This window comes from Rhincodon typus, chromosome 37 (assembly GCF_021869965.1).
Source record: "Rhincodon typus isolate 14 chromosome 37, sRhiTyp1.1, whole genome shotgun sequence".
NCBI lineage: Eukaryota > Metazoa > Chordata > Chondrichthyes > Orectolobiformes > Rhincodontidae > Rhincodon > Rhincodon typus.
In genome coordinates, this window is record NC_063368.1 from 15,210,817 (window position 1) to 15,227,322 (window position 16,506).

Genomic DNA, 16,506 nt, shown 5'->3' on the forward strand with positions numbered 1-16,506 from the left:
GGGCCTAGACCCTTCATCTGATGAAGGGTCTAGGCCCAAAACGTCAGCCTCTCTGCTCCTATGATGCTGCTTGGCCTGCTGTGTTCATCCAGCCCTGCACCTTGTTGTCTCAGATGGTTGATAAGGAGCTGGTTAATATTATAATCTTCCCACAGCTTTGGGTGAGTCATGGAGACACTATAATGGGAATGGCATTGTTGTGAATAGATTACAATATTAACACTTATTCAAGGGTAGCCTTTGAGAGAGAAACAGGTGAAATACTAACACCTGAACAAGGAGTGAGGCTCTGAAAGCTTGTGTTTTCAAATAAACCTGTTGGACTATAACATGGTGTTGTGTAATTTCTGACCTTGCAAAGAAATAGTAATGGGTTGGAAGGGATGTTTTAATTTAGTCTATATTGTAATAGCAAAATGTACTACAAGACTGCAGTTTTATGAATGAATGAATAAAATGCGGTATAGTAAGCATAGTGCGCTGGTGAGTGGTTAGTAAGAGAGTTATGAACGAATGAGAATACAATATTAGTAAATATAGAGCACTTGAGTAGGTTGGAAAAGAGACCTATAGTACAACATCTCACAGAAGGAGCAATTGAAGGAGCCTTGGTGAGCTATGGCAATGCATCTTGCAAATGTGTACATTGCTGCCATTGTGCACTGGCAGTGAAGGGAGTGAATGTTGAAAGCAGCAAACAGTGTGCCAATCAAGCAGGATACTTTGTCTTGGGTGATGTCAAGATTTTTGACTGTTGTTGCTGCATTTATCCAGGCAAGTGGGGAATATTCCATCGTACTTCTGACTTGTAACTTGCAGATAGGAGACATGTCTTGGAGAGTCAGGAGGTGAGTTACACATTGTAGAATTCCCAGAGTTTGACCTGTTCTTGTAGCCAATGTATATATATGACTGGTCCAGTTTAGTTTGGTCAGGATATTGAAACTGGGGTATTCAGAGATGCTAATGCCATAAAATATCAGATTCTCTTGAATGATATTGTATTTGCATGGCAAATGTGGAGAATGAGTGTTTCTTGCCAATCTTTATCCCAAGTCTGCATCGATGGAGGTATTGTTGCACAAGATACCGACTGCTTTAGTATCCAAATGTATTCAGTTCAATCTCCATGGAACATCCCCATTTTCTGACCTTATGAGAGAGCGAAGATGTTTGGTGAAGCGGCTAAAGGTGCTTGGGGCTAAGACACTACACTGAGGTACTCCTGCAGAGAAGTGATGGAACGGTGATGATTGACCTTCAACAACCACAACCATTTTCCTTTGGGCCAGCTATGACTACAACCAGCAGACAGCTTTTCACATAATTTTCATTGGCTCTAGTTTTGCTTGGACTCCTTGATCTATACCCAGTCAAATGTTGCCAATTTGTCAAGGGCAATCACCATCTCCTCACTTCTGAAATTCAGTTCTTTGGTCTGTACTGCAATAAGATCAGAAGCCAGGTGGCCCTGGTAGAAATCAAACTGAGCATTATGAATAATTACAATCAGAAGAGAAAACCATGTTTATTTCACTCTTTATACATAGATCTCATTTGGAGTTCTTGTGGCATGGTGGCTAGCAACCCTGCCTCTGAAGCAGAAGCTCAGCGTTTGAGTCCCACCCAAGGAAAGGGGAGTCCATCATATGGTGAAACAGGTTGGATATCAATCCTGCAAATCTTTCTAATGCACATCAATAATGAGAGAGATATTCTTGGTCTGCCAGGAAATAGAATGAAAGTTTTACTCTTTTCCATCAGTAGTCATACCTACAGAACCTTGGACTGCATGTATGCATTTGACAAGTAAGAAAGTATCTAAATTTTTCATTTGTGCAAGCCTAATTTAGCCTATTTTTGATTGTAATTCGTAGTTGGCATAAAGTGAAATCTGCTGTTTAACATTCTATGATTGAGAGCTTTGAGGAGGTTTATTTTCAAGGGGTACTTGAAGAGCAGCCTAATTAAGAAGTGGCTGAAATGGGATCTTCATTAACTCGCTCATATGCCTTTTGTGCTGGGTACATATATAAATAGCCAACTTAGTGTGACTTAACATAGAATTCTGGAGTTGAGCATCTCAAGAAGAATAACTGGACAAAAGGAAGAAATGTTTGCTTGCTTTTGCCTAAACAAAGCTGCTGATTGACAAGTATTTCTAGTCTTTAAAAGTAACAAGTGTTTAATTTGTGTTTAGTAGTCTAATCATCTTTTGTTCTTTATCTTAAAACAAAACTTGTTACATAAAAGATTGATACCAATGCATTAAAAAGGGAAAACACTACATTAAAATGTTAAGTGTGGAAATTCTTCAGCCATAAAGAGCAAGGATGCTAATGTGATGCAATTAATAACTTAAATAAAATACGATTGAGGTGGCAGGTCAGGTGATGTGCTACAACTGCAGCACGTGGGAGCTGCTGGACACAAAGAAGATCCAGATTGGCCAAGTCTCAAAATAAGTGTTTGCAGCTCCAGCTACTTTGGATCCGAGTTGAGGAGCTGCAATCCCACCTGCCAGCATCGCACGCATCAGGGGGAGGAAAATTACCTTGACATATTGCTCCAAGAGACAGTCACAGTCACAACGCTTAGATGAGCCATTTCAAACTTTGTCTGTAACCATGGACAGGAGGGTGTAATTGTAGATGAAGTGCATATGAGAACACAAGAGGCAACTCTCGAGAAGCTTTTGCCACTGTAATATTCCAACAGCTACGAGGTTCTTGCAAACTGAATGGACAAAGGTGGATGATCAGTGAACTGACCACGACACCATGGTTCAGGAAGCCATTTGAGGGAGGAGAGAGACAAATAGGAATGTATTAACTGTAAGGGGCAGCATAATTAGGGTAGATACTGCTCTTTACATATATGAACATAAGTCTCAATGGCGTGTTACCTGCCTGGTGCCATGATTAAGGATATCAGGGGCTGGACAGGAACTTGGAGAGGGAGGAGAAAGGCCTATTTGTCATTGTCTACATTAGTAGAATCAATAGGACGAGAAAGAAGGTTCTGTTGAAATATTCCGCAAAGTCAAGAGCTAAACTAAAAATGTAAAACCTCCAAGGCAGTAATCTCAAGGTTAGTACCTCAGTCACAGGCAAACTGCACACAGGGATACATTGCTGGGAAGGCAAGTAATGAGCATGACACAGTTTACAGAGGGTTCAAGACAGGTTAAAAGGGCAGACAGGGCAAAAACTGAACAGATGCAGTATCATGTGGTGAAGGTTAATCACTCTGACAGGAAGATTACTTAAATAGGGAGAACTGCGGAAAGCTGTAATAGAGATATTTAGGGAACTTTGTGCAACAATCTCAAAGCTAGCATCAAGTTACACAAGTAATAGGGAAGTGTTGATCTTTATTTCATAGGAAATGGAGCATTACAATCTTGCAATAGTCAGACCACATTTGGAACACTGAACCATTTTTGTCCCCTTACCTAAGGAATGATAGCCTGGAATCAGAGACAGTCCAGAGAAGGTTCACTAGGTTGATTCCAGGTATGGAGGGATTTTTTTTAATGTTGAGAGCTGGGTTCAAACTTACTGGAGTTTAGAAGAATAAGAGGTCACTTTATTGAAACATAAGATTATTAGGATGTTTGACAGAGTAGATGAGGAGAAATTGGTCCTGGACTATATGAGAAGGAAAACAATGGGGAAATGTAAGTACGGAGTCGCCCATTTACGACAGTGGTGAGGAGGATTTTTTTCTGAGGATGTTGAATATATGGAATTCTTTACCACAGAATGCTCTAGAGGCTGGGTCATTAAGTATATTCAAGGCTGAGACAGACAGATTTTTTTTAATCAATCAGGAAACCAAGGGGGAAAAGGCTGGAAAGTGAAGTTGATATCAAATCAGCCACTGAATGGCAGAACAGCCTCGATAGTCACCATAGTCCTATAGGATCACAGGGCTGCTCTCTCATTACAGAATGATGACTAGTGCTGATTTAATCTAAAGGTCAGCACATCTCAGGCAAGGGGAGAAGTTGCGAAGGAAAGTCCTTCAAAGGTAGCCTTAGCTGGTACACGAAATGAATCCACACTGTCATCATCACTTTGCATTGCAAACCAGCTGTCCAGCCAACTGTCCGATCCCCTCTGTTCAAAGCACTACATGTATACAAAAAACACTCCTTGAGATTCCCTGACTGAACTGTAACACACTACCATGTCTACCTCATGTACTCTCAACCTCCTGTCCCTTGAACAGGTTAGGGTTCCAGCTGGAAACACATAGCAAATAGTCTCTCAAACAAAACTGATTACTTCCTCCTAGTGAAATACTTTCAAATACTTGTATAAGCCTAGTATGATCAAAATTCTGCTGAGCGTGCAAATTAACTAGCTAGTGTAGCAAGTGATCTCAGTTCTCTCTTCATCTTGTGACTTATTAACCAATTATAAAACCAAGGGCTGACAAGTCACAACACAGGGTGTGTTCTATGATCTGTCTCGTTCAGATTGACTCTGGGAAAGAACATTGATCCAAAATTAATTGAACTGCTATAGAGAGCGCAATGCTGAAAAGTAAAATTTGATGGGTGTAAATATGAACTAGTCCAGTCCTTTACCATCCTTTCAAGCACATTCTTTTCAAATAAATGAATTGTGAAAAAAGGTATTTTCAATGATCTTCTTACATTGCCCCTTATGTCAATTTAAGATGTTCTCACAGAATACTTCCCTAGTTAGTCAACAGCACGACAAATACAAGTATTTATGTAGGTTCTGAAATGTCAACACCCCAAGCTGCTTCACATGGAGGAGTTTAGGAAACTAATTCCAGAGGTCAGCACCTCTGCATTTAAAGGCATGAACAATATGGTGAATTGATCTGAGAATATGTAAGAGGCCAGAATTAAAAGGAGCATAAATTTCTTGGTGGGTCATTGTTCAGTTGATAGCACTCATCTTCAAGACAGAGATTGTAGGCCCATGCCATACTCCTATACCAGAACACACAAACCAAGGGAGATACGCCAGTGCAGTTATTGAGAGATCGTTGTGTTATCAGAGGGGCCATCTTTCAGATGAGACATTAAGCCAATACCCCATTCGCCCTCTCAGGTGGGCTCAATGCATCCCACAGCACTATTCTGAAGAAGTGGACGAGAGAGTTTGCTTAATGTCTGGTCAAATAGTTGTCGATCGACCCACATCACAGAAAACAGGTTATCTGTTCATTATCACAGTGCTACTTGCAGGAAGCTTACTGTGTTCAACTGGATGCCGCGCATCCGAAATGATAACGGCGACTATAGGTTGTTGCTTGAGAAGGGTTTTAGGACGCCCCGGGAGTTGGGAAAGGCGCTATATAAAGACAAAGCCCTTCTCTATAAGGGCAGTGAGATCCTTCCATTCACTTCAATCGCAGCAAGCTGCCATCATTTTGCAGCAGAATCAATGATTCTCAGAACAAAGGGAAAACAAACAAAGCGGGGTTTGCTAACTTTTTGCTGCTTTTGGGAAACAGTGTTGAATTTGACAGCCGCCCTGCACATGACTACAGTCCCCGCCCCCTTGCCCAGGCAGAGTTCACCGGGAATTTTCCAGAATGTCAGAGAGCAAAGCTCAAAGGAGACAGAAGGTTAGGTCCCCATCTCTTACCTGGGCATTCTTGGGGTTCTCAGGGGCCGGTCCGTAACTCATGGTGCTGAAAATCTCACTGACACTCAGCTTCTCGCTCGCAGCGCCCGCAGCCATGCCACCGTCCCACTGGAAGGGAGAGTTGTCTATCACCGGCGACACTTCCGCCAGAAGAAGGTCAACGGCTCTGCACTCCGCCATAGGTCACTTCCGCCAGAAGAAGGTCATAGCGCACCCTGACGAGGGTTCCCCTTTTAATGTTCTAGCCCACGACCGTTTAGTTTCTCTTTTGTTGTTTAAGACGTTTCTTTTTCTTTAAACATTCTTTTCTTGACGTATAGGTCGCGGGGGAAGGTGGAGTGTGGCGGGTCTTTGATTTATTCTGAAGCCCGGGCCTTTTGTTCAGGGCGGCTGTTGGTCGCGGAGTGGTTTGGAAGTTGCGCATAGCAACGAGTCGGAGTATCAACCGGTGGGTCATGGCCTGGGGACGGGCGCGCCTTGGACGGGGGGCGGATTGGGGCCCGGGGATATGGCTGGGGACGTGGGTTCTAGGAAGGGGAGCTGAGTGCTGGGTAGAGAGGTGTGGAGGTAGTTAGGGGATGGGGTTGGAGGGTACTATGGGTGTGGGGAGTTGGGGGTTTGGGTCCTGGGGGGCGGAGTTGGGGGATCGGGTTCGAGCAGATTACTGCAGATGCTGGAATCTGTACTGAAAACAACCACAAATGCTGGAGATCATAGCAGGTCAGGCAGCATCCGTGGAGACAGGGCAAGCTAACGTTTCAAGTCCGGATGATTCCTCATTAGAGATTGAAGTTGGGTGCTTGGGGAAGGAAGACTGTTTGCGGTGGAGTAGGGGTATGTGGGGAGAGAGTGGGTCCTGCCTGCTGGGGGCTGATACAATGATTGGGATGGTTTTATACATGCGTATAGTTAACTGCTCGTAAAAGATATGGTTTAGAAGTCAGACCTCTGACCTTGTCCACCCTGGTCCGACACTTGCACCTCCACATCATAGAAAAGATATAGGTCTAAGTTGAGGTGCAGCCTTCCATTGCAGAGGGTAGTGCGTATATGGAATGAATTGCTAGAGGAAGTGGTGGAGGTGGGTATAATTACAGCATTTAAAAGACAATTTGAATAGGTAGAAGACATGAATAGGAAGGATTTAGAGAGATATAGAGCATACCCAGGAAAGTGAGACTAGATTAGTTTGGGAAATCTGGTCAGCATGGATGAGTCAGACCGAAGGGCCCGTTTCCATGCTGTATGACTCTGAGTATCACAAATGGTTGAATTCAGTAAAAACAAATTTAAAGCCTGCTGGGAAAGTCATCACAAACATCATCAACCAACACCTGTATGATTAATGATAACGCAACTCTTAGAATTGTCTTTGAACCATTCGTGTGGTGATGGATTGCAAGATTTCGCTGGTAGATAAACTAAGATGGGCCATTCTCCTCCCCCTGCCCCAGCTCCCCTATTTCCATGGTCTTAACAAAATGACAGAGATTGAGCAATTTCAGAAAATATGGAAATCATTCCTATAATTTCCAGATGGAAATCATCTAAGCTGCTTAATTAGAGTTGTAATGATGTTTCTCACACAATAATAAAATTGCCAGAGAGATACCTAACATTGTATGCAGCTCAGTGGAATTGGTTAAGGGTTATTTGCTGTCAACAAATCTCCTTTGTCCTTGGACTACGTCATGATTAGTTGTGGAGGATATGCCACTGTTGAGTTTGTGCAGAAGAGGCACTGTTCTTAGGTAGCAATGTTTATGGACTGATGTCAATAAGAACACTTGAGCCTTATTATACACGGATCCGCCTACTCGCCAGGTTGGCCGGCTAATGCGTTTTTCTCCCCTTTGACAGGTCCCAATGGATGATGCAGTACCTCCAGGTCTATCAGGATAGATAGGGGATTATCTGCAGGTTTATGTTTTTCTGCAGGAGTCCTATGCCTAGATTTCCCCCACAGATAATGCAGATTAGGAATACAGTAATATTTGGTAAGGCATAATTGAGAACCTTGGGGAGCTGGTACAGATACATCAGTTTCTTCTGAAAGCCAGAATAGAATTCCTTGTCTGTAGGTAGAGACTGTGTGTGACATAAGGAAAATGGGTGGAGCCAGTATAATGTACACATTAAACTCTTCAGAACTAGTATATTGTTGTACAAGGTAAACTTTAAATACCAAGCATCTGTACTCTGTTAATCCTTGATAGATTGAGAGACCCATTTCTCCAAATGAGAGGATTTGTAAGCAGCTACGAATTTGCACTGGACTTGTGGCACAGTGGGTAGTACCTCTACCTCTGAGCCTGAAGCACTGGGTTGATTCACACCCAGAACTTGGTGATCATAATGCAGCCAAACAAATTGATAATCAATTTGCAAATCTTGCCAACATACCAACAGCAGGTAGTAAGAGCTGAATAGATTCGTGGTCAGCCACGTGATGATGGAAAGAACATTGGAACCTCCAGCATTGTTATCCAGACTGCAACATGCAGGTTTTAAAAAGTGCATGTTACCAGAGCAACATGAATGCCCTTAGTGAACTGAAACACAAATTAATCTGGAATGATTATCTGGATTATACAGGAAAGTAATCTGAATTAATTGTACCTCTTTAGAATATTTACCTGCAGGTTGTACTTGAGCTAAAAAGTTACAGGAGCAGATCAGAAAAGCAACAAAACTTATATTTGTGTAGCTCCTTGAATGTAATACATAGCCCCGTGCTGCTCTACAGGCACATCATAAAACAAAATTTAACACTGAACCCCTTAGGGAGATCTTGGGGAAGGGGACCAAATGTTTTCCTCTTGGGTTTAAAGAGCTTTGTAAGGGAGGATAGTGGTTTAGGGAGGCAATCCCAGAGATTATAACCCAAGAAAGTGAGGCTGCCACTGATGAAGCAGTTAAAGTTGGGGTTATTTGGAATATTAACAATTTTTGCAGCTGGAGGAGATTATAAAGAGGTAGGGAAGGATGAGGCCTTGGGAAAATTGTTGAACTGGCATGAAAGCTTTAAGGTCAAACTTTTGGGATGTAGAATTTAAACTAAAGATCAGCTTTAGCAGCTAGATGTCAGATCAGGGATAATCTATCAGCAACAGTAACCAGGATTCATTTTGTCATAGTTGCACTTCTCTCACAGCCCCATCACATTATTTTTGCACAAACGGAAACAAAAACAACTTCGAAAGAAAAATAATATGGGATGAAAGTTAAACTAAAAGTTCATCAGATTGTTCTATTTTTATGTTTACGTGGTAAATGAATTTTTAATCCTGTCGACCTTGTTGATCACTACTTTGGCCGTTGTTGAATGTGAGCAAGTCCAGGTACGCTGTCAACAAGTTGAATCATGACCACAACAGATGGAAGCCTGCTCTCAACTGAGATGAACAATGAAGATGCACTGTACGAGCAGCTTCTACTGCAGGTAGACTTTCCTAACTCCTCTTGCATCCTCATTGAAACTTGGTGCTCTCAGTACAAATATCAGGACTAGTGCTGCCTGTGGTACATATCATCCTGTTCTCGGGGTGGTTTGTGAGGTTGTGCTTGGCAATGGATTGGAGCATCGTGTGGATGCTGGCCTGGGCTGGTGGGGGTTTGGGTGTTGGGGTTGGGGAAGTTGGGTGCTGGTGCTGGGGGAAGGGGAATTGGATATGGAGGTGGGAGTTGGGGTGAAATTGGCTGCTGGGTTTTGGGGGGGATTGAATCTGGAGGAGGGAGTTGGGTGTTGGGTTTGGAGGGGGTGTTGGATGCAGAGGAGAGGGTTGGGAGGGAGTTGGGTGCTGGGTTTGGGGTGTTGGTTTCTGGGAATGGGGTTTGGGAGGAGGAGAGGGACTGCCTGCTGGAGTTGTGGAGAGCGATTGTGTCGTGCCTGCTTGCAGGGGGCTTATACAACTATTAGGATGATTATATATATGTGTGCATAGTTAACCGCACAGAAAACATATAGGTTTAAGGTGAGAGGGGAAGATTTGAAAGCGACCTGAAAAGCAACTTTTTCACCTAGAGGGTGTTGCATTTATGGAATGAACTGCCAGAGGAGGTGGTGGAGGCAGGTACAATTACGACGTTTAAGAGACCTTTGGACAGATACATGAATAGGAAAAGTTTAGAGAGATATGGGGCAAATACAGGCAAATGGGACTAGTTTAGTTTGGGAAGCCTGTTCAGCATGGACAAGTTGGACCAAAGGGTCTGTTTCCGTGCTTTATGATTGAGTATTGTGGATTTCTTCTTCCTCCTCAGGCTGCAAAGGAGATGCAGAATCAACTTCCGACAGCACAGGAATCCAAGCAGATCAGACCACAGCCAGGTAGACGCTTTCATCCCTCACTTTCCACCCCCTGTGACATTCCACAAAAGCACCCAGCTGCGCTCTCCCCTTAAATAAAAGCAAAACCCTGTGGACACTGAAAACGTAAAATAAAAAGCTAAGATGCTGGAAAAGCATAGTATCTGGGGAGAAATAAAGAGAGTTGGCATTTCAAGTCAAATATGGCTCCTGTTTTCAGTTCTGTTCCAAAAAAGCATCGTATTTGATTTGAAATGTTAAGTCTGTTTCTCTGTCCACAGGTTCCAGCAGACCTGCTGAGTTTTTCCAGCACTAAGTTTTTATCCTTGCTGTCTGTTTCACACTGGTCCTTCTTTCCTGAAGCCGTTAGCTAATGCTCAATTTGGAATCCATTTTGTGTCTGGGTTGCAAATTTTCAATTCAAGAAGTGAGAGTAAAAATGAAAAGGTGAAAGAAAGCATCATCGAAATGTAATGAAATGTTAATGAGAAGGTGGAGGGGAGGAAAAGGTACTGTACTCTTTACACAGTGTGACTCCTTTTAGCTTACAAGCTGCACTGTGCTCTTTGTAGGCAGAAGTCAAAAGAAATCTAATTATTTTACAGTCTGCCTTGCACTTTGCCCTCTTCTATATCTGCTAATGATCTGGGATGTCCTCTTGTTTCAGTTTCTTTGTGCCATTACTGTATTAGTGAATGATTTAGAGCGCCACCAATGTATGTCCCTGCTGTCTTTTGTTGTGTACTATCTATTATTCATGGTAATAGGATGCGTTTGAGGCAAATAATATCCCAGTAAGATTTTGAAGAAGTTTTTACTTCATCAGCCTTTGGGACGTGAGATTCACTGGCTAAGCCAGCAAATATTAGCAATGTCTAATTGCCCTGGGGAAGATGATGGCGGAATTTGAATTCAGTTGCTATCTATAGTTGAGTCTAATAATGACCATGAAACCATTGCGATTGTAAGAGCAAAGAATCCGGTTCAGTAATGTTCTTTAGGGAAGAAAGTTGCCATCCTTACCTGATCTTGCATACGTGTGACTCCAGACCCACAGCAATGTGGATGATTATTAGCTGCCATCTGGACAATTAGGGATAGGTAATGAATGCTGCCTTAGCAGTGATACCCACATCCACTGAATGAATAAAAAAATTAATCTATGTACACAATTGTGTCCCTGCCATGTCTTTCAGTGAGATGCTATCTGTGCACGTCATCATTGCATTTGCCTCTACTAGTTTTGTCGTTTCTTTTCCCAGAATCAATTATCCATGCTCTGTTACAGTCCCTTTGGTTGAAAAAAAGTAGCATGTGCATTTATATAACACCTTTCTATACTTCGGGCTGTCCCAAAGCACTTTACAGCCAATGAAGTGTAGTTGTAGTGTGGAAATGCAGCAACCAATTTACAGGCAGTAAGTTCCCACAAACAGCAGTCTGGGAATGATTCAGTTGTTCCTATTGAGTTAAATTTGTGAATGGATAAACAAGGGACAAGGCACGGAGGAGATCTCTCTTGATGTTTATCAAAATAATATCTTGGGCCCTTTTGAAGCCACCCAAGAATATAGACAGGGCCTTCATTTAAAACCTCAGCCAAAAGATCGTACCTCTGACAGTGTGGCACAGCTTGGGAGTGCCAGTTAAATTTTCTGTTCAAATCCTTGAAGTGGGACTTGAGCTTACAACCAAGGGATGAAGTTGTGATTGGTTTGCAAGTAAAATTTGATTGGAAGAGGAGTTGCTGCTCTCTCAGCACCAGGGACTCGGGTTCGATTCCACTCTTGGGTGACTGTGTGGAGGTTGCACTTTCTCCTGGTTCTGCATGGGTTTCCTCCAGGTGCTCTGGTTTCCTCCCACAGTCCAAAGATGTGCAGGTTAGGTGAATTGGCTGTGCTAAATTGCCCATCGTGTCCAGGGATGTGCAGGCTAGGTGGATTAGCCAGGGAATGTGCAGGGTTACTGGGATAGGGTAAGGGCGAGTGGGTCTGGGTGAGATGCTCTTTGAAGGTTCAGTGCGGACTTGATGGGCCGAATGGCCTGTTTCCATGCTGTAGGGATTCTATGATTCTAAGTTTCCATGCAGAATGCACTAGTTAGATGACACAATTAACTGCCAAGCTTTGTTCAAATTTAACCCAGGCAGATTCCCCTGAGAAATGAGCCAGTGAATGGCAGTCACGTATTTAATTGAGTAGGAACAGACACAATGTCTGTGCGTGTTCTTTCTGTCTGCAAAGAACTGAACTTTACTGTTTCGTGTCATTATAATGCTAAATTGTTTGCAATCAAAAATCACCTTTTTCACAGGCTTCTGTGTGAAGACAAAGATGAAGACCAACGAGAAGGTTTTCATCAATGTTTGCAAGTCTGATCAAATTCCACCTCCACCAGATCTCTCTGAGGAGGGCTTGGTCTCCCTGCTGGAATCAGATGATCCTTCTGGATACAGGATTCCCATGAGCCTCGGTGAACCACATGCTGAAATTGACAACAGTAAGAAAGGGGTGAATTAAATTCTTCCCTGTCTGCTCGCTGGGGTGGGAGAGGAGTGGTGGATCTTTGTGTTCTGGTGCCTACGGGTTGTGGGGTCACTGGACTAGGCCAAAGTAATCCCAAATTACCCTTGAGGTTGAACATAAGATATAGGAGGAACAACCAACCACAAAGATTGTTGTGTCCTGCACAATCCTATTGGTTAGAATTTTGACCCAGTGGCAGTCAAGAGGCGCAATATAGTTTCAAGTCAGGATGGTGAGTGACTTGGAGTGGAGTTTGCATATGATGGTGCTGGCAGGCATCTGCTGCCCTTGGATTATTATGGATCTGAGAGGTGCCTTGAGGAAGTTTGGTGAGTTGCTACAGTGCATCTTGTAAATGATATGTACTGCTGCTACCTTGTGATTGTTGGCAATGAATGTTCAAGGTAGTGAATGTGATGTCAACCAAATGGGCTGCTTTATTCTGCATAGCGATGTTGGAGCTGGAACCCCTGCTACTCAGCCAGCCAAATAGAAAATATTCCATCACCCACCTGACTTGTGCCTTGTATATAGTAGGCAGCCTTTGCAGATATGGGAGATGAACAGTCCTCTGCAGAATTCCCAACCTCTGACCTGTTCTTGTAGACAGTGTATTTGTATGATTAGTCCAGTTTAATTAGTGGTCAGTGGTAAACCCCAGACTGTAGATAGTGAGGATTTCAGCAATGGTAAAGCTATTGCACATCAAGGGGTTTCGGTTAGATTCTGTCATGTTGGAGATGGCTATTGTATGGCACAAAGTTACTTGCCACTTGTCAGAACAAACCTAAATGTTGTCCAGTATTTTGCATATGGACACAGATTGCTTCAATCTGAGGAGTCCCAATGTAGCTGAGAATTGCGCAGTTATCAGCCAATATCCCCAGACCTTATGAGGAGGGAACATAAAGTCATAGAGATGTACAGCACAGACACAGACCCTTCAGTCTAACTCGGTCTAACATGCCGACCAGATATCCTAAATAAATCTAGTCCCATTTGCCCCATATCCCTATAAACCCTTGCTATTCATATGCAATCCAGATGCCTTTTAAATGTTCTAATTGTACCAGCCTCCTCCACTTTCTCTGGTAGCTGATTCCATACACACACCACCCTCTGTGCGAAAAAGTTGCCCCTTAGGTCCCTTTTAAATCTTCTCCCTCTCACCTTAAACCTATGCCCTCTAGTTTCGGACTCCCCAACCCTGGGGAAAAGATCTTGTCTGTTTACCCTATTCATGCCCCTCATGATTTGATAAACCTCTATAAGGGTCACCTGTCAGCCTCTGATGCTCCAGGGAAAATAGCCCCAGCCTATTCAGCCTCTCCCTATGGCTCAAACCCTCCAGGTCCGGCAACATCCTTGTAAATCTTTACTGAACCCTTTCGAGTTTCACAACATCCTCCCAAAGCAGGGAGATGAGAATTGCATGCAGCATTCCAAAATTGGCCTGACCAATGTCCTGTACCGCCGCAATATGACCTCCCAACTCCTATACTCAATGCACTGACCAGTAAAGGCATGCATACCAAATGCAATCTTCACTACCTTATCTACCTGCAACTCCATTTTCAAGGAATCATGAACCTATGCACCAAGGTCTCTTTGTTCAGCAACACTCCCCAGGCCCTTATCATTAAGTGTATATGTCCTGCCCTGATTTGCGTTTCCAAAATGCAGCACCTCACATTTATCTAAATTAAACTCTTATCTGCTACTCCTTGGCCCATTGGTCCTCCTGATCAAGATTCCGTTGTACTCTAAGGTAACCTTCTTCACTGTCCACTGCACCTCCAGTTTTGTTGTCATCTGCAAATTTACTAACCATACCTTTGTTCACTTCAAACTCATTTATATAAATGATGAAAATCAGTGGACCCGGCGCCGAGCCTTGTGGAACACCATCAGTCACAGGCCTCCAGTCTGAAAAGCAACCCTCCACCACCACCCTGTCTTTCACCTTCGAGCCAATTCTGTATCCAAATAACTAGTTCTCCCTGTATTCCATGTGATCTAACCTTGCTAACCCGTCTACCGTGAGGAACCTTGTCAAACACCTTACTGAGCTCCTTATAGATCACATCTGCCCTCATCTGTCCTCTTCGTTACTTCTTCAAAAAACTTAATGATTGACAAAGTAGCTGAAGATTTTTGGGGTTAGGTTTGTGCTAATCATAGAACGCCTACAATACAGAAGGAGGCCATTCAGCTTGCTGTGTCCTACTGGGTCTCTGCAATAGCAGTCTGAGTGGTTCCGCTTCCCTGCGCTTTCCCTTTACCATCAGAAAATAAAACAATTTTCCTTTTAAAAGCAACAATTGAGTCTGCTTTCAGCAAACATTTGGGCAGTGTGTTCCTGGTTTTAACCACTCGCCACATATAATTGTTTCCTCATGTCACTGACCTGGTTCTTAGGTCTTTGACCAATGAGAGTAGTTTATCTTTTTGTTCTGTGCAGACCCCTCATACATTTACAGTAAATGAGGACAGGACTGAGCTTGGGTAGTGATGCCTGGCTTTCTTGCACAAACTCACATGAAGTGCTCTTGAGCAAGGTACTGGAAGGAAGCTCTTGAGTGAGAAAGGGAATTGTGAGGGGAAACAGTGCTGCATTGTGAATGACTAGAATTGTCTTGTTTTCACAGGTGGTAATGGATGCACTGCATATGACATAGTCATCAATTCAAAATTTTACAACAAAATTCAGGTACAACCATATGGTTTATATTGATAGATCTCACCATGTAATTGGGGTCTGGTGCCATGGTTATAACACTAAGCCAGGAAATGTGATATCTGCACTTTGTCGCATCTGACAAATCAGTCATTGTCACATCTGGATGCTGTAGATAATAAGAGAAAGGCTGAACTGCCAATTCCTGCTCCTATCAGGCTGGCAGTGGAATTCAACAAGTTCATGGCTGTTCTGGCTGTGCGCTCAACTCCAATTTTCCAGTTACTCCATACACACCTCAATGCTGGATCCCCTAGACTATCTCGAAACTATTTAATTCCACCTTGATATTTCATCAGACTTGACTTTGAAATAAATAGCTATGAGGCAGAATGGATTATCCTTGAAATCTGACTAGCACATTAATGTCCTTTAGGGAAGGGAAATTGCCACCCAGTTTTGTGAATCCATTCCAGACTGCCAGCTGACTTGTAATGCCATCTGAAGTTTCCCAGCATACTTACCTCAGGGTCACCCAGATTGAACAGTAAATGTCCTTTGTTCCCTAGACTCTGATACATCTTTCACAAGTGCTTTTATTTTAAGGGGATACAGTGAACAATATCACCTACATTTATGTTGCCCCTTTTTCATGTGGTAAAATGTCCCAGGGCACTTTGCAGGAATGCTTAGAGTGATTAATTGAAATTGACAATTAGAAAGAGGCAATTTCTAGAGGAACCTGTTATCTTGGAGTTTTATTGGCTAGGGCTGGAACAGGGTAGAGATAGGTAGGGCCATAGAAGTAAAGTTAAACTTTAAAAGTGAGGGATTCATTCAGGAGGCACTGTAGTTTAGTGAACGTTGATGATTAGTGAACGTTGATGATAAGTGAACAGGATACGGTATAGGTTTACCCCGAGCATCAGAGTTGGGAGCTACAGAGCAAAAATTGAAATGAGACACATGAGGTGATATAATGTTAGGTGACCAAAAGCTTGATCAAAGAGGTATGTTTCAGGGAGAACCTTGATGGAGCAAAATGAGTTGGAGAGTTACGGAGGGAATTCCTGGTCTCTGGAGCTGAAGGCAGAGCAACCAAGAGTAAAGTACAATATATATGGTGATAAGGTGATGCATGGGTGGGCGTGTATAACTCCACGTCTCTCTGCATAACAGTTTTCAGAGCACAATATACTTGGGCAATATGATAAAAGCATAAAGAATAACACGGTTATATTTTGCTGACACAAATTTACAAGGATCCTCTAAATGCAAATTGGCATTAAACTTAGATTAACAACACCAAATGTGTGACAGTTTAATACTTGTGGACATGGTAGACAGAACGTCTTGAATACAAAT

The 16,506-nt window shown here is 42.9% G+C and overlaps 2 protein-coding genes across 8 annotated transcripts in view; one reads left to right on the forward strand and one right to left on the reverse strand.

Annotated features, from left to right (window-relative positions):
- The window catches only part of aldh16a1 (aldehyde dehydrogenase 16 family, member A1), a 64,087-nt gene extending 58,277 nt beyond the window's left edge, over nucleotides 1–5,810 (reverse strand). The window contains exons 1-2 of the mRNA XM_048617369.1: nucleotides 5,631–5,810; nucleotides 1,417–1,486 (exon numbers count right to left, since the gene is read on the reverse strand). Of these exons, the coding sequence (XP_048473326.1) occupies nucleotides 1,417–1,486; nucleotides 5,631–5,810 (250 nt within the window). The remainder of the gene's footprint in view (nucleotides 1–1,416; nucleotides 1,487–5,630) is intronic.
- A 105-nt stretch (nucleotides 5,811–5,915) lies between these two features.
- pih1d1 (PIH1 domain containing 1) overlaps nucleotides 5,916–16,506 on the forward strand; it is a 28,093-nt gene continuing 17,502 nt past the window's right edge. The window contains exons 1-6 of one of the 7 annotated variants that reach the window (XM_048617421.1): nucleotides 5,916–6,078; nucleotides 7,491–7,627; nucleotides 8,967–9,072; nucleotides 9,894–9,960; nucleotides 12,253–12,438; nucleotides 15,113–15,174. In XM_048617421.1, coding sequence (XP_048473378.1) covers nucleotides 8,995–9,072; nucleotides 9,894–9,960; nucleotides 12,253–12,438; nucleotides 15,113–15,174 — 393 coding nt within the window. In that variant the 5' untranslated portion in view covers nucleotides 5,916–6,078; nucleotides 7,491–7,627; nucleotides 8,967–8,994. Of the gene's footprint in view, nucleotides 6,079–6,311; nucleotides 6,712–6,826; nucleotides 9,073–9,893; nucleotides 9,961–12,252; nucleotides 12,439–15,112; nucleotides 15,175–16,506 lie in introns of those variants that run through there. The other 6 variants (XM_020532173.2, XM_048617422.1, XM_048617419.1 and 3 more) reach the window with 6 other exon arrangements.